The sequence below is a fragment of the Oryzias latipes genome, chromosome 7, assembly GCF_002234675.1.
Source record: "Oryzias latipes chromosome 7, ASM223467v1".
Classification (NCBI taxonomy): Eukaryota; Metazoa; Chordata; class Actinopteri; order Beloniformes; family Adrianichthyidae; genus Oryzias; species Oryzias latipes.
The window spans coordinates 10,679,513-10,701,005 of NC_019865.2; the positions used below are offsets into that span (position 1 = coordinate 10,679,513).

The 21,493-nt window shown below is 38.6% G+C and overlaps 1 protein-coding gene across 1 annotated transcript; it reads right to left on the minus strand.

Annotated features, from left to right (window-relative positions):
- Positions 1-1,449: 1,449 nt before the first annotated feature.
- Positions 1,450-8,541, minus strand: LOC101164558 (probable G-protein coupled receptor 61). The gene is made up of 2 exons (XM_011477012.3): positions 7,972-8,541; positions 1,450-5,473 (listed from the first exon to the last, which is right to left on the minus strand). The coding sequence occupies exon 2, from the start codon at positions 5,287-5,289 to the stop codon at positions 3,880-3,882; it is 1,410 nt and encodes a 469-aa protein (XP_011475314.1). The 5' UTR covers positions 5,290-5,473; positions 7,972-8,541; the 3' UTR covers positions 1,450-3,879.
- Between the last annotated feature and the right edge of the window lie 12,952 nt (positions 8,542-21,493).

Here is a 21,493-nt window from a genome sequence, read left to right on the forward strand (position 1 = left end):
CCTATGAAACATGTCCTGTGAAAAAAGATTTTATGTTGACATTTACTGATTTTTAAACATGAAATTCGCAGTAATTTCATATTTAATTTTGATTTAAAATCAATTAAATAGTTCATTTGCATTTTATGTTATTTTACGGGCTCAAAGAATGCAGACCGAATAGTTAGCCCTCACACATTTTCACCTCACCAAATCTGGCCCTCTTTGCAAAACGTTTGGACACCCCTGACACCAGTAGTGTAATTCTGTGGCACCTACGCCCATGCATCCTTGCTTAAACTGTTGAACATGAAAACTACAACGCAACAGCAATATTTGATTCTGTTAATGAAGATTCTCATTCATCCAGTTGACGTATTAAAGTTGAGTCATAGCATCTGGAAATAAATGTAGTCCAGATGCTATGACTCAACTTCAAGACAATATTTGTTAGCTCTGTATCTGAAGGTTGGTTTCCTTGTTCACACAAGACCAAAGAAAAAAGTTGTCTATTGGACCACTTCGTAAATTAAAAGAAAAAAGATGGACTTATTTGATATTTCCTAGAATTTTGTGGTTTTCTTTTCAAACATTTTTCTTTTCTGTTAGACTAAAGTCATTTCTGCACTTTATAAAGATCAACAATGAAGGAAAAAATTGAATTGACTTCATTAAGTTTATCTTTGTACAGTGTAGAATGATTGATCGCACACATAGTGCATCAGTCAAATAAGATTTATTTGTGTCACTTGCACATTCAGAAAAAGCTTTATTTGAGTAGGCAGGGGATAAACTTTTACACACATTATGACAGAGAAGTCACGTGTTACAAAAATGTTTGGGGCTTCTGTATTTTTAATTAATCTACTAATTTAAAACTCTGTTCTTCCTTTAGTTCTAGTCTTGTGAACTTTTGGGCTCTGTAGTCAGAAAGCAAACCTCTCACTACTGTCATCAGTGCCGGTTGCCAAGGCAACAACTGATTTCATAGAGTCAGGATTTGAAAGTAAGTTAGAAATTCATGTCATTGAGATAATCTGTGATCTATTATTCCATGCAGCCTCCTTCTTTTTTAAGTTTTTTTCATACTTATCATATTTGTGTCATCTTATACATATACAAATGCATATTTTCTTTTTTAAGTGTTGTTTATGCTCAAATTTGGGGCGGCCGATTGAGTGCGTGTGTACCCGTCGATGCTCCAGAGTGTCATGATGGTGGCATCCTTTTTTGAGGACTTTCTGTGCGCTTCTTGTATCCTGTCACAAAGGTCAGACTGTTTGAAGTGTGGCTGCACACTCCAGGAGGCACCCTGCACTGCTCAACATGAAAGCTCTGAGTCACTGTGTCAGCATAGGAGATGCTCTGCAAATGTGGATGATTGAAAAACTAAAGATGCTGCATCAGTGGAATTTGAAAATCAAACTCCTCCCAAAAATTGGATATATAAGGTGCTTGTTAAAGACATCATCAAAATAATTTTGTTTGCTTTTATTTGTCACTTCATTCATTAACAGATTCTGGATAAAAGCACAAGTTTTAGTAAATATTATCAATTAAAAAAACAAAAAGGGCATATCATGTCATAATAGTACAATGGCAAGTTGCTGAGTCACACCATAAAATCTAACGTATTTCCTCTTTTATCCTCTTACTCCTTTGTTTTTTTTAATCTGACACTCAGTGCAACCCCTGCTCAAACACACACAAATACAGGGATGCACACAAACACACATGCATGTGCACGTACTCTCATACACAAACACGTACACAAGGACACGGAGGCAGAAAGCAGGAGGAGGCAACTGGAGGGCAAAAGAGAAAAGACACAATTGTTGGGATTGCTCATGTGATTGCTGGCATTATTGATTGAAGCGTATCTGTAAAAAAATAAAAACAGCAACACTCTATTCAAAATGTTTTGCTAACTTTTTAATCTTTTAAGCTAATGGAATTACACAGAAGTATGCTGATGAAGAAGTAAAGAAACATCATAACAGTCGTTAAAAGGCTAGAAAGAAAATAAAAAGGTTACCAAAAATTAAAAAAAAATCTGTTTGCGCCTTTGCTGATTTTTTATCTTCTTAATCAACAGTTGACAACAGAATTAACAGCATTTCATGAGCAGGATGGATATCTAACAAGAAGCAAAACTTGTTTCTAAGTGGAGGTGTAATAAAAAATAGCAAACTTTATACATTTTTTTAGCTATTAAAATAGAAATACTGGAAATTATGGCAGTGATTTCCCCTTGCTGAATTTTCATTGTTGTTCCTTTACACTTCAGGCGCATACTAGTGCAAAACATGAACCTTTAAAGTGTTGACGGGACAGCACTGAATAAAAAAACAAACCAAAATAAGGTCAAACAGCAAGAAAATTAGGAACGTTATGTATTTCCCTGACAAAGGGACTCTTTTTTTTATTCTTACTTGCAGCAAGCTCTGAACCCCTCCTGTATGCCTTGTGTTGAGAGTCTTGTGATCAGACCAACCGTTGCGTATGAGGCAGTCCAAAATAGATAAAGGCAGCAAAATAGAGCGTGCGTTAAGATTTGACTATTTCTCTTCTACTTAAAATATCTGCTTCTTGAAATGCTCTTTGGAGCTTCTGTCCCTGCTTGTGTGACTTGTGGGAGCATTCCACCTGAGATCGGGGAAAAAGCGTCTTCCTTCTGTTGCTAATTGAGGCCAAAAGGAAGGCTTTCTATGTGAAAGTACTGTTACACCTGTGTGTTTTGTGTAGCCACAACAAAGCCGGGTTGTTTATTGCACAAACACAAGAGCATTTACACTGTTCCTGTGTTTACCTGTAAATAGTGCACACACCGTGAGGACTGGTTGGTCGAATTTGTTCACACCAACCTCTAGTGTAATCTCTCTGATGCCCCTCAGTTACTGTTTTTGGGCTAAAGGCTTTAAAAAAACACCACCGTCAAACAAACTAAACAAGCCACAATGTTTGTCTTTGAGTTGAAGGGACTAAATCACGAGTCTCCCATTTTGGTAAGGAGGTGATAATCACAAGACTAAGAACAGATAAACATGATAATAACATTCTGGAAAATGGTTAAAAATACACCATCAGGCTGTTTAGTATAAATGTCAGCAACAGTGGATGTGAAATGATCCCGTTCAACAAGTGAGAAAGGTTTGGAGTTTAAAAGACTACATTTATTACCTTACATGGAGGAAAGTTTTTGCATTGGTTCTTTGGTGGTTTAAGGAGTCAAAATGGATAATTAAATACATCATGAAAAAGCATTCCTTTAGCAAAAAAACAGACAAAGAAATGAAAACTCTTAAACTATGAAATGATTGTCTTCTGCACTCATTTGAGTGTTTTTGTGTTCTTTTTTCCACACAAAATCCCGCCAAATCAGCAATAAGCTGTTTTCCTTTTTGAATCACTTAGTTTCAAAAATGCATATATCACTGAGATTAAATTGAACACAAATTGAGCATGACCAACAAAAACATTGTGTTTTATCAAAAAATGGCAATCTTTTCCAATATTTCATGTTTCCACTATGAAGGTTTAGAGCCTCGTTAGATTCACTTGAAGTTTTATGGTTAGTTTGGACTATGACCAAGAGATCAGGGGGTTTATGTCTGTCTGCTGACATGAAGCAAATCACAGTAACCGACACATAGCTCAAAACAATGTACAGCTGTAGAGACATAATAAAACGACATGCACAAATGTTTCTTTTTATTTCTTTTTTTTATGAAAAGCTTCTTAACTTAAATATTCAAAGAAAATACCATGTTTTGCCGTTTGCTGGAAAGTTTTCTTCAAAGCAAGTTTCGTGAAAGAAAATCCTAAAGAAATACTTTTAAAAAATTGGAATAAACTAAACATTTTTATTAGATATGGTAAAAGAGACAGTACATGAGGCATCTACAGCGCTGGTACAGTTTTGCAGCAGTTCTCTGATTCACAAATCTCATTGTTCATGTGTTGCTGCTGCATGAACTCTGCGGTTTCCTCAAGGATTTGCCCTGGGATATGGAAGTCAGCTGGGATGTTCTGTTCAACAGCTGATTCTTGACAGTCCTCAGTCTCTGGCTCCTCAGGGCTGTCTCTGCTGTTGTAGTTGCAGGGCTCCAGATTGCATCCAGTGCCCTGAAGAAACTGCAAAAAGTTCTCTTCAATAGAGGCCTCACGGCTGGGCAGCTGCTCCCCTTCGCTGGGCCCGGCCCTTTTGAAAAGGCAAGCCAGATGACGGCCCAGCTCCTCACGAATCTGACGGTTCAGACAGCCGTAGAAGATAGGATTGGATGTGAAACAGAAGTAGCCGATCCATGTCACCACATCTTCCAGCGGTGCCAATGAGGCAGGAGAGGTAGAAGCTATAGCTGAGTAGAGATGGAAGGAGAAGTATGGCAGCCAGCAGCAGAAGAATTGACCTCCCACTGCCACAAGAACTACTGCAGCTTTTCCACCGCTGAAGGTCCTTTGAGGGGTTGTGCGAGATCCTGTTCCTCCCAGGCTTGCTGCCATGGTGGAATGGCTGCTGACAGACTCTGACCGTTGTCGTGGCGTTTCCATCCAGGTGGGGTGGGGGCCCTGATGCATGGCTGCTACACGAGCCACCTTGAACATATTGCAGTATACTACCAATATGATCATCATGGGAAACAAAAAATAGATTAACGTAAAGAAGACCATGAAAAGCAGGCGTGTGGTTGTGCTTCCTGTCCAGTGAAGGGAACAATGTCTTTGAGTGGAAACTAGACCTTCAGAAGTCTCCTGAGTTGAGCTCCCCTGGAGCAGCCATCCTAGCAAAGGCAATACTGACATGACAACAGCTTTAATCCAGATTCCCACCAGGACCATCACCACAACCCCTACTGTCATCTTCACCTCGTGGCGCATGGGATGGACAATGTAGTAGTAGCGCTCCACGTTAATGGCACATATTGTGAGAATGGCAGCGCTTATCAGGCACACACTCAAGCAGAGGTAGCTGCGACACAATGCCTCGTCTACCAGGATCCAGTCTGACAACATCCCCAAAGGCATCACCAACAGTGCTGCCAGCAGGTCCACCAGACAGAGATGGAACACCAAAGAAAACTTGCGCAGCTGGGGGGTTTTGGAGATGACAGCCATTACAGCCAAGTTCCCCACCACTGCCAGAATATCCATAATGAGCATAACGCATAGTGCTAAAGACTGGTTCAGAACAGCCCCACTTTGTTCGCCTGTGACGGGCAAGGTCAGGTTAGAACTATTTGGCTGCAGAGAGGCTGTAAATGTGGACATAGACGTGTTCCAGGAGGGGCTTGGTGTGACAGGACGCTCCATGAGAGACTAAGAGGACTAAGAGGAGAGAGTTCACTAAACTTCACGGGCCCATCACCCATCCTCTGCTCTTGTGGGGTGTCTGTGGGAACCTCAGGTTGTGCTTTCTGTCATGGTTGCTGTCACTCAGGATGGTTGTACTGCAGAGGCCATTCTCAATCCAATGTACCAATCAGCTGCAAAGATTCTGTGAGGAGAAAAAAAAGGTATTGAGTGCACTATTTCAGGTGAGCATTAGATCACTTTTTTGCCTAAAGACCCACTCCGATCATCTTTTGGTTTATTGTAAAAGCGTTTCCAGTGATCTTTTTAAGTATAATTATGTTGTTTTTAGCCACAAAAAAAAACTTTTTTGTTTTCTTGGACATAGTTTCTGTAGAGCAGCAGTATTTCATTAGAAAATTACCTTTGAGTTGTGGGCGGGACTGTTGCCGTGCAGTATAACTGCTCTCTTCCCATCATCTCTTTGTTTAGACTCTCTCTCCCTACCTTACAGCCGATCACAAGCCCGACCAAACAATATGGGTGTAACAGAAATAGCGACCAATATTGAAGCTATCCAGCGGTGCATTTTTAAGACAGATGTCAGGTATATAATTCAATTATATAGAATACAAATATAATCTTTTTCAAACAGAATTTTTTTGTGTGCTCCTGATACACAATAATTTGAAAAAAGGAAGAAAAGGCAATTTTAAGCTTAATTTTCTTTTTAAATGTCCTCCATCATGAGAAAATTCCACAAGGAGGGGTGTAAAAAACACCAAAAACACAATTTTCATTGGAACAGGTCTTTAATTAAACTACAAACCGTTTTTACTGTTTAGTAAGTCATTTCTTATGTAGTCTGCAGTTTGACATATTGGTTAATATGGTTGGATTAAAAAAAACAAACACATTTTCCCACAGATAATTTAAATGCAGTCCCACCAAATGGATGCACTTTGTTTAGAAACAATAGTAGAAAAAACATTCAAATTTAAAATAGTGTTAAAATCGTAAAGTGGTTGATTTCAGTTGTGTCAAATGTTGTAAGACTTTGCTGTCACATTATTGCCCATGTACTTTCAACTTGCTTACCGCCAGTATTATAATTTACTACATATTTGACATCTGCATCTTCAGATGTGTGTTTTCAGGGCAGCCAGCACCCCAGGGAGAAGCTAAAAGCAAAGAGTGGACCATATGTCCCCATTAAGTGAGTGAGGAAGAACACGTGGGTGCACAAATAAAGTGTAAGTCAGCATAGCAGAGCTTCCGTCTCTTTTAAGTGGGGGAAGGAACAGATCAATGGCTTTCACATTGGGACAGTCCTGAAATGGCTTCCTTTTGTATTCCTTATTAGAATAACCAGCTTTTTGGAAAATTTAGGTTATTGGTGGAGCAGTGGTTAGCGCTCTTTTCTCACAGCAAGAAGGCCCCTGGTTCAAGTCCCGGCTGGGGGACCTGAACCAGAGCATCAATGGGGGATCTTTCTGTGTGGAGTTTGCATGTTCTCCCCAATGTGTGGGTTCTCTCTGGGGTCTCCGGCTTCCTCCCACCATCCAAAAACATGCTTCATGGGTTAATTGGCAACTCTAAATTGTTCCTAGGTGTGAGTGTGAGTGCAACAGACTGGCAACCTGTCCAGGGTGCCCCCTGCCTTCGCCCACAAGTGGCCAAAAGGGATAAAATGGTAGACGATGAATGACATGGTGGTAGATCACCCTCAGGTGTCCGCTAGTTGACGAGGTAATGTTTACAGTCATAACTTTAGCTGCGCACAACCACACACACTGATGAAGCTTAAGATTGAGCACCAAAGCTTTGGTAGATTTCCATATGGTGCATACCTGCATGTGCAATTTTCCATTTCAAAGGTGCGACAGGTTTCATCCCTGCAAAAGTCCTTTTTCTATTTCTGTCAACTTACAGGCTCGTCAATCAAAGGACTTACTTGACACATTTAGAAGAAAAAAAAAGTATTTGAATTTACGGCCAGACAATAATCTTAAAATTACTTTTTAAAAAAACCTTCTCTCGCTCCTCTGCGCTTTTGTAGAAGAAGCGGGAGTTAATTGAATTAATTCAAAAACTCGATTTTTTTTTTTAAATAAACATTACTATAACGCTTCCACAAAACTTTTGTTCTATAGAAATTTAATAAAAATCTTTTTTAAATTAAATTAATTGTTAGATTCCCCCACACAAAAAAACAATATTGAAAAAGATAAGAAAAGCTGGATTTTTATTCTGCCTCAAAAAATAGTTAAATAACATACTCAATAAAAATGAAATCAGTACAAATTGTGCAAGTTAAGACTCTTTCCAAAGCAGAGAACAAAAATTTTGCAAACCCAAAATAAAAAGTTTGTATGGGCTCTATCTGACTGCTGACTTGCAACCATATGACTATCATCTCCACATGACCGTTGTTTACTGCAGGGAGAAAACTAGCCTGTTGTTCAAGTATGCTTTTCATTAATAAGCGTTTTATTCTCTCTCCAGCAACACTGCAATGACAGAAAAGCTTTTGCAAAAAAAGAATAAAAGCATATATTATTTTAATGACTGGTACTTTTATATAAAAACAAAAAAGTATTATTTTTAAAAACTGAAATATTAATATTTATCACTAGATTTTATGCTGAAATGCTCTCTTAGAAAGGAAGGTGTGGCTGGAAAAGGCATAAGTTAGCAACATACCTCAGGCTGAGGAGTGCTCCTTCCTCCTACCAGTGCAGCTCGACAGTCTGAGGCACAGGCGACCTGTATCGCTTTCTCACCCACATGCATAGCAGACACTCATACACACCACGTCACAGAGAGGGAGGGTGGAAGAGGATAGTCCTGTGTCTCCTCCTCACCTGGCCCCTTTTAATCTTTTTATCACGCAGACCACCCGCCTATCCTCTCCCCCTTCAAACACACACCTCTGTCCCCCTCTCCTTGCCAAGTCCTCAATCCAGGCATGGGAGAGGTGGGTGGGGAAAAAAAATTAAAAGAAGAGAGGGGCCTTGTCTTTTAGCCAGGGATGCACCAATGAGTGACACGCTCCTTTACCTAAGACACTTTCACACAGACTCCTGCACCTCACCCAGAGCAACTGCAGAGCCTTGGGGAGCAGGCGGCGGGTGGGCAAGCAGGACCCAGCCTCCTTTGCTCTCCACTGGGTCTTAGTGCTCTCCACCATAAACAGGGAAGCCTCCTCTGCTGTTTAAGACTCACTTCAATCAAAATAGTGTTGTTGTTTTTTTGGTGCTGTTACATTTTTGTGGCATTTTTCTGACAATGGAGGACATATATAAAAAATATTAATCCTAAAATTGCGTTACTGAGTATTTCTTTATTCAAATTGTTGTTAATCAGGAAGCTATGGTCATCAAGCCACAGGCTCCGTACCACACTCCATGATGGATCCATTTGCAGAAAAATAGGTACATCTTCGTTTTCCTCGCCTGAGCTGACATCTGGCTCAAAACTGTCTTTCTGGATAGCTCCAACATTGCTCGCCATTTGTTTTGCACCTGTAACGTGAGGGTGGGGATTTCGGGGGCTGTAAGCTAGCAGGAGAGAGTGTAAACAAATGGATAATGGAAAGGGGCAGTCTTACTCAGATCCAACGATCCCGTCCACAACTCGGAGGTGAATTTCTAATGAACTTCTGTCACTCTGCAGAAACTATGTCCTATAGAATACACACACAGGTTTTTTGATTTGGGCTATAAAAAAAGAAGAGTGAAGATTTTCATTTCTAAGAGCTGCACTGCAGAAACAAATCCCTTATAGAAATAAGTCAAAAATCCTTACCCCATTGGGAGAGTTTCTCTAAATAAGCAAAAAATTCTGCCAATGGACTTACCAAGAAATCTCTGTTTGAGAAAAAGTTCTAGTCACAAAGACATGTTTTCTTAGATTATTTTGGTTTTAAAAGCTTCCTGAAAAGATAATTTTTCTTGCAAGACAAAGAAAAGAAGTCTAGGTCTACGGAAACCTAATCCACAAATCCCTACATTTATTGAAGTTTGTTTAAATGCAAGATCAGAGCGAACTCTTGCATTGATGAGCTGAGATATTTGCTTCTTAAGACTTTATTATAATGTCCATGTAATTACTTAAAAAATCCCACCTCAAATAGAATATATGAACCCATGATCAAGTAATTGTGTTTTTTATGGCACCTTTATGGAGATTTTGCTAATTGTTTTAAAAAAACATTTGGTATCTGGCACAAAATGTCACAAACAGCTAGATAGAAAATTTTTATAGACAAAAAAAGATACAAGGTGTTCTTTGGGGCATTTTTGTTTTCATTTTATTATCAACAGCTATCAAGAAAATCGTTTAAAAATGTATCATGTTTTTCTTTAAATGTATACTGTTATCCCTGGACTGTAAACTATAGGGCGCCACTATTACCATCATGACAAGTTTATTGCACTGTTTACCTCTGTTATTATTATTTTTTCTTCGATTAGTTCATTGTGACAGACCCAGAGGTTACTGTCTATCTATTACATGTATCTTTTTATGTCGTTTTCTATCTGTGACATCTCAATTTACATGGATCTCATTTTCTTTGGCCTCTGTTTTCTACTCAGTGTGTAACTGGAGGACTAATCTGTCCTCATACAGAGGCTCCTTAAACTGCTTCTTCTTTTTTGTTTCTTTTTTACCGATAAATCAATTTTCAATTCAAACCCAATTTGGTTATTGATTTATTACCATTGGTTATATTTATCCCCTAAATGTTGGCTGAAGTGAGCTACAAGCTGTCATGGACCTTGGTACTGCTGTTAATATTGGCAGATATACATTAACTTGCTTTTACAAATTCTGTTGAAATTGTAATGAATGTATGTTTTTATATTTCTTTTAAGAATTGAGGCAACAAATCGGGGAAAAAAGCATGCAATGCAGGTTTAGTCCTTGATGAGATGATAGAAAAACTACTCAGGCATTTGTTGAAGATGGAAAGGGAATACAGAAGAGTCTTTGTGCTGGTTAATGTGTGTGCAGGTCCTGTGACCGCGCTCATGTCTTAGGTGTTGAATCATGACAGAAATAGCAGATACTTGCTCATGCCAGCAGCACCAATCACAAGGGAGGGAAATACAATGGTTTCCATGACAACCCAGACTTAAGCATCCCTGTCTGCCCCCTTTCACCCCCGGCGTTAACCTCAGGACACACTGTCTTCCTGCATGAATCACAAGGCATTCAAGGTGGTCTTCACTGCGTTTCACAACCATGTTGTATCTGTGATTCCCCCCCCCCCCCCCCCCCCCACTGAACACATGGTTTAGTTATTGCTTTGATGCTGCTGATCTTTCAGACACTTACAATGCAATATCAGATTCTATCAGCAGGGGGAGCTATCATATTTACCAAATAATTTCAACAGTCGAAATGGTAGGAGTTTTTTAAAAATCTCATCCCGCTGAACAAGAGTAATGTAATTGTTACAGTTTTGTTGTCTTTCCTGAGTCTAAATTATCTTAAAATGTTCATCTTTGTATAGAAATGTCTTAAATCAAGTACAAAGGCTAAAAGCAGACATAAAAATCTACGACCTAATTGAATTCCTGCAGTGTGCGCTGTACAGAGCCTTAAGCCTTTTTTGTATGTTTATTTGCACTGAAGTTAAGAGATTTGACATAGCCGACAGTGCTGTCAAGCATCATGCACATATAACAGAGTTTTAAAAGAAAGAAATCATGATTGGACTTGCGTCACACCCTCAGAGATAACTCGTTTTAGAGAAATCCTTTTGCATAATTTCAGTCCCGTAAGTAAAAGTTTAAAACAAGGACTTCATGCTTTAATAGGTGACTCATAAATGGTGGTCTTTCAATTGTTTTTTTGTATAGATTTCAGATTTGTAATTGAACAGGGAGCAATAATGCATTATAATCTGGTTAGAAATGTATGAGCAAATTGAAGAACATCTGCAGGTTAGGTCAGCTCTGATATTCTCACACAAAGCAGGGGGTGTACTTAAAGCCACATCTGGCTGATTACACTTTACCAAGGAGGGGGCTGGGGTTACTAAACTGATCAGAATGAGACCATTTTTTAAAGATGTATTTAGGTTCTCCCACACCACAATTTTTACAGATAATTTTGTGTTGTGGAAAAAGATCCCTCACTGATTTACACCTTCATATTTATCTTAAGATTTTGAGTTGTAAACATTCAACATTTAACAAAATTGTATGGTTTTTTTATTTGGGGAGTCCAGGTTTGTCTTTCCAAAGTAAAATGTAAGAGACTATACTATCCCATGACAGTAACTGTGCCACATCATTTCCCGGAGTGATGTAGTCTGTCCTCAGACACAAATAGCTCTCTCTGTTGGTCCCAGGTTGTCACTGACATTCTGTATAATCTGAGTCATTGATAAATACTAATGTCTTGTGCTTCTTCCTGTTAGAAAAAACACTGAAATTTCTCAGAAAGAGACAAGACTGATAAAAAAACATAAACTTGAGGATAAAATCTGCATGTACTATAGTGATCATTTATTGTGTTTGTTTGCTGGTTTTAACGTTAGTTTGTTTTTCTTCTCTTTCGACGGGTTTTGTTAAAAATGTCATTTTTTATCACCTAATTAAGAAAAAAATGACAATTAAATGATTTCATTTCACAGAGAGCCTTGTGGTTATTTCATTAAAATGAAAAATTTATTTTGTGACTAAAAGTGATCTGATGTCATTTGAGTCACTCATTTGCTAATTCATGCCTTTCTGGTTGACTTATGAACACAGCATAAAAGAGAAGTTCTTCTCAATAGTAAAATTACACTTCCTCCACTTGAAACAGCTGAAGACTTTCAAACCCTCCAAAGGTGACGGTGTCCGTGAAGAGGAACATTCAGCTATTTGTAGCATCTGGCAGGTGGTGCAGTGAACAGAGATGTCCTGGATTGAGTCATAAAAGGCCTGCAGGAGCTTTAAGCTTCAGAGACACAAACATCATCTGTTAGCGGGTGACACAGCTGCACAAGACAACCTGGTGGAAAAGAAATGTGGACCTAGAAGTTAAAAAAATCTTCACAGTGACTCAAGCAGTTGAACCATACATTGCAGGTTTTCTTCACATACATAAATAGATATCATCAATCTATTATTCTTGCTTTGCCATGTTCCCAGTCAGGGTGGAGTGCATCTTGGTCTGTTTGCCAGTTCATTAAAGGGCCTTGCATTCACATGCAATAAAACAGTGGTGAAAAAAATGTAGTAAGTTGGATTTGGTAACTTTTTTACCTACCACTCCAATGGATTCTACCTGGTCAATTGAGAATCTACACAAATATAGTACTTTACAAATGAAACTATTTTAAACTCATCTAATATTCATTGCAATGAACAAATGAGAATTATTTGTGCTGTAGTCAGTTTTAAAAAATACATAATTTCAGCTAACTAAAGGTTGACAATTAAATTAGGACACTTCCTCTGACTTTTCTCCTCTTTTAATCTATTTTCAAATTGGCATAATCTTTTGAATACGATTTTGCCGTTTTTTAACCCTAAATCAATCAATCAATCCATAATCAATCAATCATAAAAAATATTGGAGCTATCCAGCCGTACTGTTTTCAACCAGATACCAGCTCGAACAAGGGAAAAAAAGATGCTAACTGCTAATTGATCTAGATGTCCACAAGTGGATGCATCAGTTTTACAGTAAATTCAGGCGTGTCTAACATTTTATCTTCCTCTTTCGGCTTCTCCCATCAGGGGTTGCCACAGCGAGCAAGTTGGATGGTAAACTTGGCAATGTTTTACGCCGGATGCCCTTCCTGATGCAACCTTCTCAAACCGGGCTTGGAACTGGCACAGAGGTAGAGAAGGGAACAGGGAGCAGCCCGGAGTCGAACCCTGGTTTCACGGACGGAAGGCGCCGCAAACCAGCACGAGCTAAACCGGCTCCCATTGTGTCTAACATTTTATAAATGTCATAAAGCTAAACCCTTTACCAGATAATCAATTACAAACGTTTATAAACTTTGTTTGCTTTCTTTTCTTACACTACAGTCGTGGTATTGTTTCAAAATGTTAATCTCTTTTCTCATGGTTAAAGTTCCGTCAATAACAGTTTTATTTATGCTCCATCATTTTTTTAATTGCAGTAAGCTCATTTAAGTGTTTTCTCTACTCTGCAGTTTGTCTCTCATCCTCCATCCTCATTAGAGCCACAGAGAGCCTCGTCCTGCAGGCAGGATGGTGGGGAGGAGGGAGATGATGTTGTGAAGCCCAAACAGATGCTGCGTGGTTAATAATGCAAACCAGCTGTCAGTATTTAGACGGGTGACAACATGAAAACAGCCAAGCAGCAGCTTACAGCCTGACCGGACTCTTGGCCACAGTTCAACAGCAGCTATAACAAAGTCGTGAATCTGCAACTGCAGAAGTTGATATCTTCTAAACATAAAAAAATATAGACATCATAAATCTTTACTATAAGACACACAAATAAGAGCACTGTTATGTACCTCTTAGGATTGTTTAGTTACATTTTATTTACGTGTTCTCCTTGTATTTGATCAAAGAACTATGTCAATAATTATGTTACAAACCTTAAGGAATTTTTACGTTGAATTAAGGATCTAAATGTTCATCTATTCACATTCATAAAACGTTGTTAGTGTGCATTTTTATACATATCATTTGAAGAACAATAATAATCAAGTCTGCATTTACTTCCTTCTGGCTTTTTTGACTCATTTCCCTTGTGACCACAGACTTTATTGTTTCTACCAAAATGATCCAATAGGATTACTCATTAATAAATGAAAATGTATTTATATTATCACAGGCACAGTTTTGGAAAAATATGAATTTGTGTTATTTTTCATTTGTCAGGTAAATACTTTGAGGATATTATTTCTCTCTCTAATATCCAAAGTATAAAATAAGGGGATTATCACAAAGCTTTTCAAATGAGATTCCAGCCCAGGAGCAGATTACAAAACAATAACAGCAATACAGCATTAGGACTAATAAAAAAAAAAATTAAAAAAACGCCCAACAGTCAATTTAGCATGATCCATTGGACATGTGTAGCAGTGCTAACATCTAATTTCTTTCAATGTTTTTCAGGAACTACAAACACAGGAAAGAATAAAAACATTTGTAGTCTCACAGACTTATAGTTAGGCAGTAGATCAAAGGGTCTTGCTCAAGGACCCACACTGGATAAAGCTCATTGCGCCTCCCTGGGACGCAACGAAATATAACATTATTTCTAATAATTAATGTTATATTTTGTTGCGTCCCAGGGAGGCACAATGAGCTTTATCCAGTGTAGGTCCTTGGGCAAGACCCTTTGATCTACTGCCTAACTACTAAATCTGGGTCACCTTGTGCCAGTCCCCAGACCGGATGAAAAAACACGATTGTTTCAAGAAGGGCACCTGTCAAAAAATTCTGCCAAACCACATGTTTGAATCTGCAGATTTGACTGAATTCATACTGTAGGTTTTGGCATCATTCACGTGATTTGTTGATTGTTGTTTAATAACTGTTGCTCACCAGTGATACCATTACATGTGTATTACAGAAAAAAGTGTAAAAAAAAACATGCTGCTAAAGATTATTGTGAAACTAAAATTTAAGTTTTCTTCTCAATAGAAAATATTTGTGTCTCTTGGAACTTCATTTTATTCAGCTGGAGATCTGCTGTAACTCCAAGGTGAGCTCTTTCCCCTTAGATGCTGGTTTACAGTCCGATATTAGCCCCGTCCTCAAAAAGAGACTTGCTTGAGGCTGAACACTTGAGATGAACCCACAACTGAATAATACATCAGTCCTGCAGCACTAAAGTTACTGACTCATTCACTCCCTCGTCATACTCTACCATGGGATTTGGCAGCCACTATTATATAACCGAAAAGGCCAGCTGCAGCTTAACAATAGGTTGGGACTTCTTGTCAACACAGCAACTCTACTCAATTTTTCAGCTGATGTCCCACTAGTGCATCATGGGACTGCACAAACCTCATTCGGATAGGATCACACTATACGTGAAGAATGATTAAAAGAAGAAAAAAAAAGTCCAAAACCTATTCACAAAATCCTCTTACAAGTTTTAGACTCATTGCAGAGTTCTCATGTATGAGACATTGGTCTTATGCAATCATGTCAGCCAGGTTTTGTTTTGACTGGCGCTGGAAAAGTCTAAGTTCAAAGGATAACGAGAAGGAAAGACAGAGAAGGGAAAGCCTAACAGAATTCACACCATGAGCCTTAGAATAGGCAGCAAATGATAGCTTCAGAAAAGTGAACTCTGCCTAACATTACAAAGATCTGATATGTTCTTTAGTTGTTGAAGTCTTCATTCAATAACTTTAGCACATGTCAGGATTTTATTCTTTTTAATCCGTCAAAAGCTCATATCTCAGCATGAAGTTGACTCAATAGAATTACTTTTACTTTATGGCAAAAAACTTTGGGTTGCAACCTTGAAACTGATCAAATAATTTACCTATAAGCAGCAATCTTTCATGTCATCTCTGGTTTCCATGGCAACAAAGGTGGCACCTGGATATTTATTTTTCTTAAGAGGGGAACTTTGTAACTAATTTCTCAACAAAAAAAAATTAACACTGGTCTGTAAACTCTCTGTTCAAAAACTTTCAAGAAAGCCTTGAAGCTGAAATTAAATTTAGCTCATTCTTGTTTTTTAATGGAACAAGGAAAGCACAAAAGCATCTTTTCTTTCAGCATAGCGATGAAACTCATAAAAAACACACATCATTGTAACACCCATGCTAATGAAATTAGAGAATACACTAATAAAAAAGCTTGACATGCCCATTCCTAACTATCCAGAGCTAAATAAATAAAGCACATCATCAACAAGCTCCTGTCTAACCATGCAACAAAATACTTGACCCTTAGACTGCAGGATATTCATTTGCACTATTTATTGCTCTGTCTGCCTTACTTCTCTTCTCCTCAAGGAACCCAATTTTCAGCTCAGCATTTCCCTGCTATTTCCCCCTGTGTACTAGCTAACCTTTAAACTGTGCCCTTCATCCTGCCTGCTACACGTTCTCCTAATTTATGGTTTGGAATACATTTACATTTTGTGTAAAAATGTGGCTCTTTAATCTGCTCTTTGTGAAGTTCTTAGGAGTACAGGCACTCGACCTCTCAGTATGTTCCTGAAGCTGAGCCCATTATCGCGTAATGTTTCCACATTTAGTCTTTTGGGCTTTTGAAAATAGGTCTGGTTTCATTCCTGCCAGAAGTTTTGTGTTACACGTCATTACTGGAGCCTTATACTTATAATTCATGTGTACTACTAAGTGCCATTTGATTAATAACTGCTCTGCTGCATCTTAAAGAGGGGCTTTGGAATAAACTGAAATTCAGGATTATGTCTTTTCAGCCTCATTGCAGCCTCCCAACGTGCAGATGCAACTTTCTGCCTCCCCCCAGGGCTTAATCATTGCCATTTGACTGGAGACCTGCAGAAAAGATATTTCCCCTTTGGCTTGATGGGCTTTAGTGGTGCTGCATAGTGAAAAGTATGTGAGGAAGAAGGCAAAGTGCTCATGAAACAGGGCCTCAGCTAGCTAATACTCTGACTTGATGGGCCCTTAACAAAGACAACAGGAAGCACTAGTTGTCATTTTCTCTGCCAAGTAAATTGAAAGTTAGTTGACTGCTGTTGCTTTTCTTGCTGCACCTTTCTGACAGGCTCCAAAAGTGGATGCAAAGAGTCACACAAACAGGCCAAAAACAGTAATGTCAGGCGGATGCTTAAAGAGGAGAAGAGAAAATTTAAGAGAACCTTTATTTATTCATCTTTCAGAAACTTCCCTCGAATGACAGCAATGGTTATTTTGTGAGAATTTTAGGGTTGTACAAATTAATTAACTGAATTAAAGGAATTAATGTGCCTACAGTTTAACCAGACCGATATCTAATTGACCTATATTCATTTATAAGATGAAATAAAGTAATTGTTATCAACATTGGAAAATACAACTTAGATTGAGACACAGTAGGTTTAATTTAGTTGAAAGTCAGAGTTTACATTTGATCATAGCTAATTTACATCCAGTGTTTTAACAGTTCTTGAAGTAAAATAGCAAGAACGGATTTGATAATGTTTTTTGTTTTCCTAAAATGCCCATTAATTTTTCTAAATAGTAGTGAACAATAGAAAACATTTACGCATGACAGAACCAATACTCTTTGTTCCACCACTCATAACTGCAATTGCTTTATTTCTAGAGGTTGTTTTAAATATATGCAGTCTGATCCCCAACAAAGCAAAAGTTATAGACATATTTTTTGAGTGAAATGCATAATTTCTCTTCAGCCAGCTGACTATACCAGTGCTCTCAGGGCCTCCATGTAGGCGAACAAATCCACCCCTGACTCCATGATTTCAAGAAGTCAGACAGTTGAAGCAGGTCTGGTTTTAAGCTGTCAGAATGGAGTGCAGGCAACCTCACTTTTGTGTTTGCATGCACCATTAAACTAGACTTCTTTTGTGAGACTTGCTTGTTAAGTGACCTTGCATCATCTTGGCATTTCCAATCAAGTACAAAACTGAAATTGTTGCCATGGAAATCAAGAGCAACCGAGACATCTAAACAAAGCTGTTACAGCTGTTATTTCTCTGCTTTCTCCTCTGTGAAGGCTCCAGCATCTGCTTGTCTTCACAGACCAGATTTCCAATGTGCGTTCACACAAACAAGGCTGCATTAAAATGAATAATGTGTTTTTTAACCGGTTTTTGAACGTTTTTATCATTTGTTATCTTTTCTTGTGATGTTTCTTTCGGTTGTCAGAAGTTATTCCTTATTTCTAAACAATGAATTGTATTTTTATTTACAAAGCAGTTCTTTTCCTGCTTAACTGTTAAACAAAGCCAAATCAAACGTCTCCCACTCCTGATTGTCAGACATGTTGTTCTCTTTTCTCCGTTCCAGCAGACCTGAATCAGCTCATCAGCTCTTTCTGCAGCTCTGCTGAAGCCAGATAATGACACAGTCATTTAAATCAAATGTGCTGGAGTGGATAATATGCAGCAATGGGAGGGCCTGATACCCAAAACTGGAACCCTGCTGCCCACCCAGCTGCAGAAAATGTGCCTTTAGACTGGCTCTACTGTTGTTTGCCTTTAACTTTATGTTCACCTAGTGACCGCATGGATTGTTTGCCATGTCACCAGATGGAAATGAACAACAGACTGTCGGCCTCAAAAGTACACACTGACACATTTCAAATTTGTGGACATTAGTCAAAAGCTTTTGAAAATGAATTTTTTGCAAACGTTTTGCATGCATGTAAAATATCTGGCTCATTCTATTTTATAGAAAGACAGATGTTTCATTGGGCCACTCAGTTAAAAATTTGAACACAAAGAAGTGAACTGTCTCATTTGAACAGGTATTTTCTTGATTCCTTGCAAGGGTCTGGCTTTTTTGCAGATACTTTGGGGTTATTCTAAGAGTAAGTCCGTGGAGAAAACAAAATTGGAATTTTACCAAAACTCCAACCAGTTAGCAGCAGGCTATGTCCACAATTATTTGCTTTTGTTAACAGTTCAATCAATTTCCGCATCAGTGACAGCATAACAGATGGAGTTTTGCCCTATATCTGAAATCCACAGGAAACACAAATGAAAAAAAATACACACTTTTTAAAACTTTTCATTTAAAGTTATCATTATCAGTGCGCATGTGGTGAATTTGACCTAAGTCACCATTTAAAGAAACTTTAACATTTTTAGTCACTAAATTCAATTGTTCGCTGAATAAAAAACCTTTAAATATCAATTCCCTTGTTTTTTTTTATCTAAATGTATATAAAAGCACTTGAATTTTCTGTACACCAAATTTTTAGCTGCACCTGGGATGAATCATGCATGAATTAATTGTACTACGTACTTTTTTATTCACACATGATTTTTCTTCTTTTTTCCCCCTGAAATTTAAATCACATCATAGAACTAAAAATTAATGACACAGCCAGCTTACATGCAGTCAGTCATGTGCAAGAGCAAGTAGCCTCTCCTTTAATCTTTTATTTTTCTTATCTGTATAAAAACTGACCGCAGGCAGTTGCCAGGCAACACTGATTCTATCACTGCAGGAAGCGGAGTTGAACAGAACATTAATCACTTTCAGTTCCATCTCAGCAGAGTGGAGCACAGAGCTCAGGTCGGACAGAGGTTTGACTGCGTGTTCAGTCTCATTGCCTGAAGCTTCATTTTGGAGATTTGTTCCCTAAACGCAGTCCAACAGCAAGGTCTGAATAGTATTTGAATATAGTCAGTCCTGTATCGTCAGCTACAGCCAACATACAGAGAGTGGAGCCTAAATGTGCTTTCGCCAAGGAAAGTCAAATAACCCTTGTGCTATCTTAGATGACCCCATACTTACATTGACGTGTTCTCCCTACCATGACAAAGGTGGATAAAGGTGGAAAGATTTCATGTAATCCATGGACACCAGTGAAGATCAGAAATCATTGAAGAAAAAAGGTTCAGCGCACTGTCTAGCAATGACCCAACTCCCAATGTTGAAGTGCCTAGAAAAGCACAAGGGTTAAAGTGATCTGAATTTTTAATTTCAAATTGGAAAATATATTCGCCATTTTCATTTCATTCCTCTGCCAAAACATGATTTCATAGCAGTGCCAACTCCAACAGCTTCCTAAGGAGAAGCCAGAAAGATTTCTCTCACATGGCTGTGACGCATTAGTGAATGCACAAAAACACTGGAACTGATGTTTGTGGTTTGCTAGCAATATTCAGGAAAAAGTAATAAAGAGGTGGATATAAAAATAACACAAAAATGGTTGTTGGAACATTTAGGGTGAATTAATAAAAAATGATAAAATTCTTGATGCTCGTTATATGCAGACTTATTAAGTTTGTGTATGGTATTGTGCTTTGACACTAGTAAATTACAATAGACTTCATTCAAAAGAGCCTGGAATGCTGGGGGGAAAAAAATTACATTTGCTTTTTTTAAGGCTGCTTTTTTGAGGGAGGGGCTCAAAAGGATCTCAAGCAAGAAGAAAAAAAATCCTGACGATGACAATTAGCAAACCTTCCGATTACAGTAGAAAAGTCCCACTTCAATCATCTTTTGATCTATTTTAAAAGCCTTCTGAGAAGTCTTTTACTAATGATTATGCCATTTTTAGGCTAAATCAAAGAACGGTTGTTTTCAAGGACTCTGCAGAGAGGCAGTAGTTTATCCGAAATTTGCCTCAGAGTTGTGAGCAGGACTGTTGGCGCAGAGTAAGCCTTCCTCCACCTCCACTCATCCATTTACACACTCTCCCACTAGTTTACTGCCCCTCATGTCCCCAACCTAACTTTACTGTTGCAAGCTATCCAGTCATAAAGTTTTGAGCCAGATATCAGCTCAGATGAGGAAAACAGAAACATCCTCAGAAATGCAATTTCAAGCTTAATTTTCTGAGTATATCCTCCATCATGAGAGAAATGTTAAAGACCCCAAAAACACGATCAGAGTAGGTCTTTAATGAGAACCTATCACTTCCGTCATGATCAGTGGACGGGGAAGACCCAGTTGATGAAACCCGGAAGGAGGACACAGGTAAGGAGTAAGGCAGGTTGGGAGTTTTGGCGTGCCTGGAGGTTCTGGCGAAGTTAGTATTTGTGGTGTGGCTGGAGATCTTGGCGAGGAATGATTCTCTCAGGAGATTCAGGAATGTAGCAGCTGCTCGTGGAAGCGTCTGACTCAGGTGACTCTCGTGGCATGAAGTCCTGAGACAGAAAAAACAAAGTTAACGAGAGACCAAAACATGGGAGCCAGACAAGAGTATATGGTTAGACTAAGCACCATGAGGGGCAATGAACTGGCGAAGAATGCTGGAGCTGGGTCTCCTTAAGCAGAGTCTTGATGAGCTGAGTAGTTACAGCTGGTGGAGTCAGGAGCAGAGCAGGGGGGGCTGACAGAGGCACCATGACAACTTCACTACCTTTACAGGTGTAATATTTTCCTTAAGCTTCTTTATTTGCTTCTTCATTTGCGTTTCTTGTGATTTTTTTTTTTCTACTTGAAATGCAAAGTGTTGTTTCATTTTCTCTCTTTGGTTTACTTGAACCATTTAGTCCTCTGGATAAACCATCTGCATCCACACTGCAGTTAACCACATCAGGATTCTTTTGCATGTGAACTGACACCTTCACCTCAAGTAAGGCAGAGTTAATTTGTTTGGCCAAACCG